We start from the raw sequence: 12,893 nt of genomic DNA on the forward strand, positions 1-12,893 counted from the left end.
AGGGGCAATTGTCACGGTTACAGCCATCTTGGTCGTTGTAATTGTTGCAGACCTCTTTACCATGGTGAATGACCCTGGTCCTTCCGTTACTGTCCGTGTTGCTGTCCCCATTCCTATTGTTTCCTTTATGGTTTTTTGCTGATGATCCTAGTCCATTCAAAATGAGAGGACAGAAGTCTTCTGTATGATTCATGTTGTTGCACAGTTTGCAGCTGTTACTCCGAAATCCGGAACATATCGTGGTGTAAAGTTGATTGTCCCGAATCGCCCAGTTGACCTTAATGCCACGCTGGTGTAATAGTGCTGCTGCCCTAGTGGCGAAAGCTTTATGGTATTCATAGAATACAGAACCAGGGTATGTTGTGGCTAGTTCTACTATGTCTCGCTCGTAGATGTCTAGCTCCTGTCTGCGATTAGGGTAATATTCGCACATGATGCTCCTGTATATCGAGAAGGCCTTGACAAACTCTCCGAGGGTGAGAGATTTACATAGACGTGGGTCTGTTTGGAGCGGGACAGTACGCCCCCCAACTTCAGTGAATCGATTGTAGCGAGTGCAATCATAGTCATAAGATGGCAGTAATAGTAGAGCTAAGTTGACGTCCTTACCTTCTATTATCTGCTGGCGTATGGCTTGAGGTACGACTTCTATTGATGGCAGAGATTCTGATGAAATTCCTGTCTGTTGTAGAAGGATAGCAGGCTGAGGCACATAATTGTTTGGTATGCCTCCTGCTATGGCTGGGGGCTCTAAGGTCGGTGAGGTTGGTGAGGTTGTTGAGGTCGCAATCAGGACATGACCTGGTACAGCTGGGGCCTGTCTGACTGCTACTGTATTTTGGCACAGTATTAATTGCTCCAGCCTGGTAGCATGTGCTTGTAGAGCCTTCATTGCCTCATTTGATGGGAGATTCCTGCTGTGGTAGCCAGGCTGTGTAAGGTCATTCTCAGTAGGTGGCGTAACATCACTGTTACCATCACTAACACTGGTATTATTTTCTTTGTACAGTTTGACCAGCATTGTTTTGGTAAAACCACATGGTGGTCTGATTTTCTGCTCCAGCAGTCGTGTCCTTAGTTCCCCTATAGTCCAGTTTTCTGGCTTATTAGGGTCCCAGCTGCTGTCATTACCGCCTGTTGTACTGACAGCAGAAGTAAGAGTGTCATTACTGTCTTCAGGTGCCCTTCGTTTGCGCCCACGAGGTTGACCTTTTCCACGTCCTGACATATCTTTAACTGATGAGTGTTTTAGAAGAATGTCTTGCTGAGGATGTAACTGTTAAGTTGTGACAATTTCGGTGAATGGATGAAATTGTAGCAGTCTCTGATGAGAGGCCAACAAAACACAGAGTTTTGGAATATGACTGTTTGTTCGAGCAGTTAGAACAACAATGGTAATTTGGATAGAATTTCTGAGGAGAAATTGACATTAGCCATGTGACCGAGCGTGGTCTTCTGATTGGATCTCTTGACATCCTTACCTTGTTAGTAAGGGGCTGTTTAATTAGAATATGTAAATTAGGTGCAGGAGTGAAACCTCCCTTCATAGATAACCGTAGGGTCAGGGAGGTCATAGATAGAGCCAGACTGGTCAAGACTGGGTGATAAGGGTAATTAGATTCCCCCAAGATGATATCTGCATGAAAGTCTTATCTGTGCCCATTACATTCAGACTGGGAAGTTGCTTTGATAAGGTTTGTTTATCTGAGAGACAGAGAACATAAAGACTAGCAGGTGCTTTGAGTATATATTTGGACATGTGTGCAGTTGACAAGCGGACATGAGATGTCCTTTGATACAGTTTATTTAGCCTTGGCATGACCTGTACTGGTCAGCAAGGAGGAGCATAAATCTCCAAAAGCTTCAAGTGAAGCCATGCAGTATGTTAAATTGACTGTGTTTGGATGATAGGCAGGCCCCATATCTGCTGTGTAAACCTGCCTAATATTTAATATTAGACTTTAAGAACAAATACACACATAAAAGGCATAAAAATTGACACAACAGAACATCTTATATCACAATTCGCTGATGACACTTCTCTTATTCTAGATGGTACTGAAACATCACTTAGGTATGCTTTAAAAGAACTCAATTACTTCTGGGAAATATCGGGACTCAAATTAAACTACACAAAAACGCCAAGTTATATGGATAGGGAGTAAAAAATACAGTTCAGAGAAATTAGTCAATAATCTTGCTCTATCATGGGGTTTAACACATTTTAATCTTTTAGGAATTAACTTCAATGTTGACCTCAGTAAAATAGTTCAGTCTAACTTCAAAGAAAAAATTACAAAATTAAAGGCACTAATTAAACAGTGGAACAGACGATATATAACTCCGATAGGTAGAGTAACCGTAATAAAAACACTGCTACTACCAATACTTACACACTTATTTATAGGATTACCATCACCTAACCAATATACTATGAAAGAGATTCAAAATATGTTCAATGAATACCTTTGGGGAAGTCCAATAGCAAAGGTCAAAGGAGATATTATTGTGAAATGTTATGAAGAAGGTGGCTTGAAAATGGTTAATATCCAACATTTTGAAATGGCCTTAAAATCAACATGGATTAGAAATATTTGTCTTAAAAATTCAAATTGGCAGACACTTCTTTTTACAAAAATTAATAGAAATGAGCTTTTAACGTTAGGAAATAGATATATTGAACATAATATCAAAAATGTACTTCATAACAAATTTTGGATTGATGTTTTTAATGCGTGGAATATATTAAGAGGGAAAATTGAAATATTTATGCCAGAACAAATATTATCTCTACCAATTTGGTATAATGATTTAATAAAAATAGGTAATAATACTGTATATTATAAGCAATGGTTTGATAAAGGTGTGATTTTTATAAATGATTTACTTAAAGAAGATGGCAGCTTTCTTCAACAGAATGAATTTAATGAAGCTTTTAGTTTAAATACTAACTTCCTTGATTATAATGGTATTATTTTGGCAGTTAAACGATTAGGATGGAATTTTGAAAAAAAAACTTACATTACCATTGATACCACTGTACATTGATATTGTTATTAAAAGTAAAAAAGGTACAAGAGATATGTATAATGTATTGAATGAAAATAATGTATTGCCTACAGGCCAAGCAAAGTGGGACACCATATTTGGAAATATACCTATTGAAGAATGGAAAAAAATTATACAGATTGCCTTTTGATACAAATAAAAATTCAAAACTACAATGGATGCAATTTAGAATTAATCATCATGTCTTAGCTACAAACACTTATTTGAAAAAGATTCATTTTGTTCAGTCTGATTTGTGTAATTTCTGCTTCATAGAAAAAGAAACAATACAGCATGTACTTTGGGAATGTAATAAAGTCCAAAATTTAATTATGGCTTTCCAAATTTGGGTGCAAGCTACTTGTAATGAGACATTTAATGTATGTAAAAAAGATTTCCTTTTTGGTAAAATAGCACAAAACCAACACCAAAATAACAGAGCAGAAAATATTATAATACTAAATAAGTACTATATTTATTGTCAAAAGTGTTTAGGTAAAGCTCTGTACTTACCCACTCTAATTAGTAACCTTAAAACTTCATATAACATCGAGAGATACTTAGCAAAAAAAAGTGACAAGGAAGCTACTTTTATTGAGGATTTCAGTGCTTACCATTCAGCTTTTAGAAAATAAATATAACCATTACAATAAGGTAGTGTCTTTCATTATGAAATAGATTTCAATTTACCAACGTAATTAATTTTTATATTTTTTCAATTTGCTTGTGTTTTTGTTGGACTCGTTTCTTTTCCAATAAATGTTTTATTAGCAATAGTCAGTTATTTTTTTGTCACCCTTTCAGAAATTGCCTTTGCTTTCGTCGGAAATCTCATTCCTTCTTCTCTTCTTCCTTTTATGTTTCCTTTCTCTCTTATCTTTGTATTTCCTTTTCTAAATCAGCTTCTACTTTTTATCCAAACTATCCCCCAATCCCATTTTTCAATTGGCTCCAGTCAATATATTCATTGGTTGATTGTTTTCAATTCTACTACTGTACACTATACTGCCCAATGATTAAGAATGTAATAGTAGATTATAGTAGATTTAAAATACACCAAAAATGTATGAGTATTCATAAAAATTGATTACATGTACGTAATTAAGAGAGTATTGATGTATATGTTTGTCTGGAACTAATAAAAAAAAAATTAAAAAAAATTTATAGGCTCTGCCTAAAAAACCTTGTCTGTTTGTAGTCTCTTCATGAATGTAAGCATATTCATATTGACAACATACTCTACAATTTATCTAGATTACATATATGTCTTCTCTTAAACAAGTGAAATGAGGGCGTATCAATGAGGGCGTATCAATGAGGGCGTATCAATGTGGGGGTTGCTGCAACTCCCCAGTGATAAGATTAATGCATTTCACAACATCATTTTTTCTGAGTTCCTTGTAATTTCAGTGCTGAAAGGGCCATTCCGTCCCGAAATTATATATCTGTAAAATAACTTAATCCCGAAACCGTTGACTCTTCATTTAATCAATTAAGACGAAACATACATGGAAATGCCCTCTTCGGTACCCACCGATAGGAAACGAATCGAAGGTGAGAATGCATTTCTGTCAATGGCGAAAGTACGAATGTTACTGCACATACCCGAATTATTTTTCGACGAGGAAAATATATATTCATAAGACGTAGTCTTATAACATGATAATAATAATAACAATCATAATTCGAGGTTCTTATATACCGCTTTATCACGATCTTAGAGGCCGTCTAAAAGCGTTTTACAAATTATTATCCGTGGCTATAGGGCCTTGGCAACCAGCCAATATCGTTCTCAATTCCGATGCATACAGCCGATGCTGTCATTTCGGCGCTCACCGCTAACATTCTACAATTTCTAGCACTGCCCCACCACGTACTCATTTACAGCTGAGTAGCCTGGAACAAGTAGAGTAAAGTATCTTGCTCAAGGATACAACATAAGTGTCGTGACCGGGACTCAAACTCGCAACCATCGGTCTCGAGCCCGGCGTCCTACCGCTAGACCGCCGTACCACTTTATTTTCATTTAAAATGAAATGAAAAACGTTTAAGAAAACCCTAACCAAAGAGTAGGTTACTGTTACTTAGTTAAGCATTTGAGCAAATTTGTAATTATTAAAAAAAATCATCAACAAACCTCAATTTATTATAACCGTATATAGCTTGGAATTAGTACTTCCCACTGTATTGGGATCTTGACATGAAGTTTTCAATTTGCAAAAAATGGGTAACATACAAATAGTGATTAAGTTTTTTTTCTATGGAGCATCTAATAGGACATATATTTAAGTATTATATCAATGTTTTTGTTTTTTTAGTGATTAAAGATTATTTAGAATAATAAAACCAATGTTTCTTACTTGTATGGCTATTTCAACTGCAGAAAGAGGAATATCGTTTCTTCTATATAGCCCATACCTTCTTAAAACTCGATTCAGCTGTCTTAAGCTACAACAGTGAATTATATAACATACATAATGTACAATACTGCAACTGTAATGAATAGCAATCAAAGTATTGTAAAACTGGATAATTCCAAAGGAACCTGAAAAATATGGTTATTAAATTTGTAAAAAAATATGAATGCATCTTACAACTCCAATTGCAAATTCGCTTCATTAATAAATGCTAGATATCCAACTTATTTACTCTACTTCTGAATATTTGAAATCGTTCGTGCTGTTAATATGCACCAGAGAGTAATTGACACATATACTTCATATATATGTATATAGAGACAAACATGTATATACTCACCTTATTGATATCGAGTGTCGACAGAATAAGATGATTATAATTTCAGAGTACGTATAACCAGCGAAAAAGTATTCTCTTATCAAATCATTTCCTGCTTGCGTTAAGGTATTTAATCGAAATATACATATTAAAGTGTACATATAAATAAAAATGTTTTAAAATCATACAAAACTACAAGAGTTTGCTTAAGGACACGTTCCACAAAGTCATAATCATCTCCTGATAGGGAAGAATAAACGGGAGGCATCTTCTTACAAATGGGGAATGAAATACTGCGCATGTCAACCGGAAGGCGAAAAAGCGAAAAAGCGAGAAAATACCGCGAAAAAGCGCCGGATTGTAGGACGAAAATGTTTTCGCTTTTTCGCGTGCATTTTGTCGCTTTTTCGCTATTTCGCTTTTTCGTGTTAGTTTAACGCGAAAAAGCGAAATTTTAACATTAGATTTTCGCTTTTTCGCGGTTTTTCCATGGCGAAAAAGCGAAAAAGCGAAAAAGCGAAAATGGCACAAATCAGCCACCATAGCAAAAGGCTTACTGTACAAGTCAATGTAGCCCATGTTTAGATATGAATTGAGGGATAGGTCAACAAATGTCAAATAATGAATTTACAGTTAAACTTTGTTTTGGAGCCATGACATGTACATTATAGCGTTATTGAAGTGACCATAACTGAACGAAACTATCGTGACTGATTATATCGGCAAAACAACATCAAACTACGAATGACAGAACGAAACATTACATATTATATACATGTATTGACCAGTCCTTACATAAGGGATATTTCTTCGTTTGAATAAAATGTGTGTCGTAAAAATGAAACTTAATGGGAAATGTATATTTTCCCCAAGTAGTAAAAGTTATAATCTTTAAATTGATACAGCAGTTTTCCTCTCAAGGGAAACCAAAGTGCTTCAAATATTATATAAAAAGAGAGAGAGAGAGAGAGAGAGAGAGACTCGTAGGAAATGAGAATACATTGTAAAAATACCGGGCAGGCAGATGACATGAATATTAACCATATACATGTATATTGAATTGTACATTTCAGGTGCGGACCCAGGATTTTCGAAAGCCCCCCGGCGGAAAATGAATATAGCATTTGTAATCATTCGGGATCGTTTTCTAGAGAGTAAGTTGCACGAATTCATCGATGCAAGTTATATCTGACGTGACTTTTATGTGCGAGAATAATATCGAAAGTTTGAAAGTTATTGACTTTTCGTTAATACACCATCATTATAAAGTGAACATGGCGTGGATCCAGAAATTTCGAAAGGGGGGGGGGGGGGGGGGGGGTGGGGGGGGTCCAGTAATTTAGTGATAATGCGAGCCGACTTTTTTGGGGGGGTCTGCGAGGGGTCTGGGGGCCGCCAATGCATTTTTAAGGCTATAAAAAAAATTTCCTCCTCCGAAAATGGGGGGGGGGGGGGGGGGGGGGGGGGGTCCTTTTAGTCAAACCTTTTAGAATAAAGAATAAAATTCTGCACCGCAGCAATAATTGTTTCATTTTCTTCGTCAGATAAGTCTTGGTGTCCTAATAACAGTACATATGTATCGGTGTTGAAGTCCATATATGGTAAAATGAACTATTCTCTTTGATTTTGATATTTTTCACACACGGGGACGAAATAAAGGTTGTCTTCAATATATCCACACGTATAAAACGGGCGGTCAGATACATTTCTTTTGAACCAATGATCTTTTTAATGTACTGCAATGTACAATAAGTGAAGTCTGGTGTGTAAAATTTACGTTTTCCATAGTTTCTGTATGAAGGAGGACGTGTAAGATTTATATGTGTTTATTATAGTCTGAAGACCAAATCGGTGCACCTGGTAGTAATATATACGTGTCATTTGTTTTGTTTTTTGTTGTTGTTTTTTCTCAAATAACCGCCGAATCCCTTCCTCGTTCACTATAACCCGGGCTTAAGCAAGGCTACTACCGGTGTTCATTTAATTTCAAAATAACCTTAATATTTTAGTCATGATCATATGACCTCATTTGATTATTCCATTTTATATATTTATATTGTGATAAAAAAATACAATACAAGAATAAACGAAAAGCATTAATGAAAAAACGTAAATAACACACAATTCCGGAATTTCAGTGCGCATTCCCAGCCCAGTATTATTTCTCAAGATCAAGGTCACCGAGAGATTCGATGCCTGCTCGAGGGATATATATGTGCACTTGAAATGGAGAAGTTTCGAACGATGGATAGGTGATTCCATGCATGTTTCCAATTTCAAGTGAATAGGTAATTCTAAGGTACAGCTTGATTAAATCGTACTGGTCATTTGCTGCCATTCCAATTCACAGATTCGCTGTGATGACACTTGTTACAGATGGCTGGAGACTGACAGTTCACCTGTTCAGGCTCAGTTTAGTCATGATCACTCGCCGAGCACGCTTACGAAATGACTAGGCTTTATGTAACCGACCCCTAATAACCTAGACGATGGAGGGAATGGTTTTCATTGAAAAACAATAGTCATACATGTGTGTAACATGAATTTGTTTATTAAATTGGTTAAAAAAGGCAGAGATGTGTAGCGAGATCAGGTGATGCTGCGGGTTGGTACAGGTCTGCCATCGTTTGTATCTTGTGTTGATGTTGGCAACAATACACATACAGTAGTAGAAATAATAGAAATAATTGGGCAGTCACGAGTCTAAATATGCCACAGTGAAGTGTAAACACTAACAAATTGATTATGTAGATGTGTCGTAAATTATTCAATTCCAGCTAGGCCTGTGTATTTTATGCGATTTTTTTCATAAACTTGTTTGTCTGTTATACATTTTGATAACAAAAATACCCTGTCATAAAAATACTTCATTCACTCAACATGAAATTGGTTCTGCTGTTTAATTACATTGAAATTATAAAGATAGTTTAAATACATTAAATATCAACTACAGAGGTGAACCCATTTGTTGGTTACAGCTGTTTTATGCATATATTCGATAGGCCTATTTTATTCTATTTTAATTATAATTGGGTTTCATTTTAATGGTTCAGGTGATGGTACTAGCTGTATACTGCTGAAAAAATGGAGAAACTACGCCTGTTGGTTAGAAAAGTTCCAAAAACAGGGGTGGTCGTTGCAGGAGGAGTTACCTACTTTTTATACTCGTATATGAGAAAGGTTTGTTAAATATTCATGGTCTTTTGATAATGTTAACCAGTAGCCTCTGATTTTTAAAAATTGTATTAACTGATAAAATATATTTATAATATCCCTCAGATATTTGCAGCAACTTGTTAGCATAATTAGAGCAGTACTCTGGCAGCATGAAAACACAGCTTTCCGGCAAGACATCGATGGCTGCTACTATTATGCTGCAAAATACGTAATCTTAATGTAAATATGTACATTAGGCTTTGAGTATGTCAGCAGCATAACCAATATTTCTTGTAGTTACCATGCTGCAACCTTAGCCAGCATACCAGCAGCAGATATAGCCAATCATGGTACATGTACCTTTGAGACCTTAGTGACAGGCTGCCCGATGCAATATGCTGAAACCTGACTCAGTATATGTCAGCAGCATGGCTAACGTCGGTCCCTCATTGACATGCTGCCATTTTATATACTGCAATCTCAGTGTTCGAAAGTAAAGGTGGTCCGATGGTCCGAGGCTATAGAAAACCTGGTCAGTCTATGTAAAATTTCAAAGTGTTGGCCCCATTGGCTATGAAAAGTTTGAGCCCTGACATACATTACAATTCATGAAAACAACATTCCATTATTTTCTGACAAATGATCATATGAAATCAGAGCTTACAATAGAGTTTATTTTACCCATATATAACAGTGTGTTATTACTGGATGATGCAAGCATTTGCGTGACAGTTACACTGTATGCTACTTTCAACAATGTTTTAAAAAATTGGTCTATCGAAAAATGACTTGGGCTATGGGATTTGAATTTTCTGTAGACATATTGTCTAAGGAATTTTCATATATAATTTCATACACTGCAATCTATCAGTATATAAGCCAGTTTACAAGCAGCATAGCAATAATCTTTCAGTAGTCATGCTTTAATCCTGTATGCTGTAAGTTGTCGCCATGAAAACCCAGCCATTCATTTACAATGCTATTATGAATCCTGATGTAAAAACCTTTCACAACAGATTGGTAATTGTTAGATATTATGTAAGATCTTTCTGTTTACAGAATTCAGTACGTACAGACGAAGGTAATTTAGCTGCAGATGGTGTCCAACAGAAATATGCCTGGGCACCATTACCGGCCCGGGCTCAGCTGATTGAGTCCCTCAAGAGGGATGAGTTTGATGTGTTAGTTATAGGGGGCGGAGCTACAGGGTCGGGTGTAGCTGTCGACGCCGTCAGCAGAGGTGAGTTATTTATTAGAAGCAAAGGAAGGTGGATCATTTAAAATATAATCTATGTATAATTTTCATCACTTAGTTATTGGTAATTAATATCAGTTTTTATTATATTTTAAAATTAGTTTTATCAATATTCGAACCTAATGACATGCATCAGAAATTTAATTTTATACTTCCTGTTTATGGAAAGAACAATAATCTATACTGTTTTGGATTTGATATAGTCTGTGTTTTACATAAAGATGATAATCTGTACCCAGATCAGGTGAAAAGTGATAACCTTTGGGATAAAGGGGTGAAATGTGTAGGAAAATCAGTTTTGATATATACAGTTGGCATTTTAGCCAGGGAATGATGAAGTAAAACTAATTAACACCAGAAGTAATAAGTCCAAGTAATTAGTACCTATAACATATCCTAAAGGAATTCATCGAAATGGCATATCTCTGTGCTCTAATAAGAAACAATGATCAGAAACTGTAATGTATACCAAAATATTTCACACAATATAATTGAATGCAGGGTTCATCTGGACCAAAAGATAATGGGCCATTTTGACAGATTTCAGAAATGTGATGGGCCAAAACATAGAAAATTCAAGGAATTTGAAAATTTTGGTGGGCCATTTTGGAAAATATCCCTGGAAAGGTTAACCCTAAGAGCTGCTGCATTGTTTTACACTCTGTATACCTGTCAGTACTGAATTGTTGGAGATTCAATTTATTTTTATATATCTGTCCGAATTTTTTTTCTTCTTCTTTTAATTATTCAGATAAACTGATATAGGCAATCTTACCTGTCAGTACTGAATTGTTGGAGATTTAACTTTTTGTATATCTATCCAAATTTTTCTTCTTTTTTTTTCTTTTAATTATTCAGATGAACTGATATTGGAATCATGTTAGATCTCATACTGGTCAATGAGTCAACCCAGTGAAAATAACTTTATTTTAGTATCTCAAAAATTGTAACAAGTAAATTTGTCTGTTTTTTAACAGGTCTGAAAACGGCTTTGGTTGAGAAGTATGACTTTGGCTCTGGAACGAGCAGTAGATCTACAAAGCTTATCCATGGAGGAGTCCGCTACCTTGAGAAGGCCGTATTCAATCTAGATTTAGAACAGGTATAAACTGCAATATATAAGAAAATACTCAGTGTTTTGTATACTTTACAATATATTCTGGGTTATACACTGCCCTCCAAAAGTCCTGTTACAATTATTACGTAAAATACAGCGAAGTTAATCTCAGAGTCTTTATTACAATTTGTTAGAATCATAACTTCTTAGGATAATTTTGTTCATGATTTCAAATGTTCATGTTCATTTTTCAACTGTGCATATGTTTTGTTACAATGGAAATCCTCAAAATGCAACATTCTGGAAATTTCCCTCTTTGTTTAATATAAATTTCAAAAATGCATTTCTTACATTTTTTTTTATCAATATCAGTTAAACAATTTCTTTTATTTGTGTCAGTAAAAAAAACTCTTATTTTTATTCATTTTTGAACATTATGGAAAATAGGACCCTCCCTTAATTCCCTCTCCCTGCAACTTCAAAGAAGTGAGGTATTTTTCAAATAATTTTCAATTGTCACTTACAAATGGACTATCTTACGGATATTACAACACTTTTTCTCAAATTCTGTTGGCTAGCCATTCGATTTTAAATGTTCCAAGTGTAACAGAAATTTTGAAGGGCAGTGTATATGATACTGTCCCCATATTGATGTGAAACAGAATGACTGAGAGAGGAACTCAAATATTTAATGTATTATACATTAGTTTTCATAACCTCATTATACAATAATATTGTCTATTTAGCATATACTTTTTAAAAAGACTAAATAAGGTAACAGTGATGAATTTATATATTTATGTACTAAAAAGACAGCACACATGACTTTTGATAGCTGTAGGTTTTGCAAATATTTGGCAGTGTAAAACTATTTTTATATACAGTGATACATTATTATTTTAATCAGTTTTTGAAATTGATATAGAATAATTAAAATAGAAATTATAAATTGAGCTATTTCTGGATAGATCTAAACATATTTATGAGGAAAACACTACATATTAATATTATGCGAACATTAAAACATCATGTAATTATACATGTCAATATTTTTGCATTTATAATAAATGACAGAAGAATATTCTTTTTGGGTAACAAATACTTTTACTTATTCAGTTTTATTTAATAGCTGATTTTGGTAAATTTATAATTTTAATTCTAAAATGAATGAAAAAGTAAAAAACACAGCAGAAATGATCTTCAACTCTTTCTTGCCAATTTATGAAAATAAGTGTTTGCTATAATAATGTAGTCCATGTAATTAGATTCCACATATGTAGTTTCAATTAATATTTAATATTAAGAATATATATTTCATTTTACATACATATTTCAGTATCGGATGGTGAAGGAGGCGCTGACAGAGAGAGCTAACTTAATAGATATTGCCCCACATCTGGCATACCCATTCCCGATCATGCTGCCAATATATAAGTAAGCACCAATTAATATTTTCAAATGTAAAGTAAATCATGGTCAATGATCATTAGGTAAACTGGGATGAAGTCTCAAGTGACCTTTTACAATCACCCTTTGTCCGGCGTCGTGCATTGTTCGTGGTGCGTTGTAAACAATCCACATTTTTGACTTCTCACTAACCATGCAAGAGGCCCAGGATCATGGTATTGGGCCAGTAGCATG

The 12,893-nt window shown here is 34.9% G+C and overlaps 1 protein-coding gene across 4 annotated transcripts in view; it reads left to right on the top strand.

The window, feature by feature from the left end:
* The first annotated feature begins 7,964 nt into the window (after positions 1–7,964).
* The window catches only part of LOC117317553 (glycerol-3-phosphate dehydrogenase, mitochondrial-like), a 43,116-nt gene continuing 38,187 nt past the window's right edge, over positions 7,965–12,893 (top strand). For 3 of the 4 annotated variants that reach the window (XM_033872373.1, XM_033872371.1, XM_033872374.1), the window contains exons 1-5: positions 7,965–8,072; positions 8,838–8,964; positions 10,000–10,180; positions 11,173–11,297; positions 12,589–12,686. In XM_033872373.1, coding sequence (XP_033728264.1) covers positions 8,869–8,964; positions 10,000–10,180; positions 11,173–11,297; positions 12,589–12,686 — 500 coding nt within the window. In that variant the 5' untranslated portion in view covers positions 7,965–8,072; positions 8,838–8,868. Of the gene's footprint in view, positions 8,084–8,837; positions 8,965–9,999; positions 10,181–11,172; positions 11,298–12,588; positions 12,687–12,893 lie in introns of all 4 variants that reach the window. The other variant, XM_033872372.1, reaches the window with a different exon arrangement.

The sequence above is a fragment of the Pecten maximus genome, chromosome 19 (assembly GCF_902652985.1).
Source record: "Pecten maximus chromosome 19, xPecMax1.1, whole genome shotgun sequence".
In the NCBI taxonomy this organism is placed as follows: Eukaryota; Metazoa; Mollusca; class Bivalvia; order Pectinida; family Pectinidae; genus Pecten; species Pecten maximus.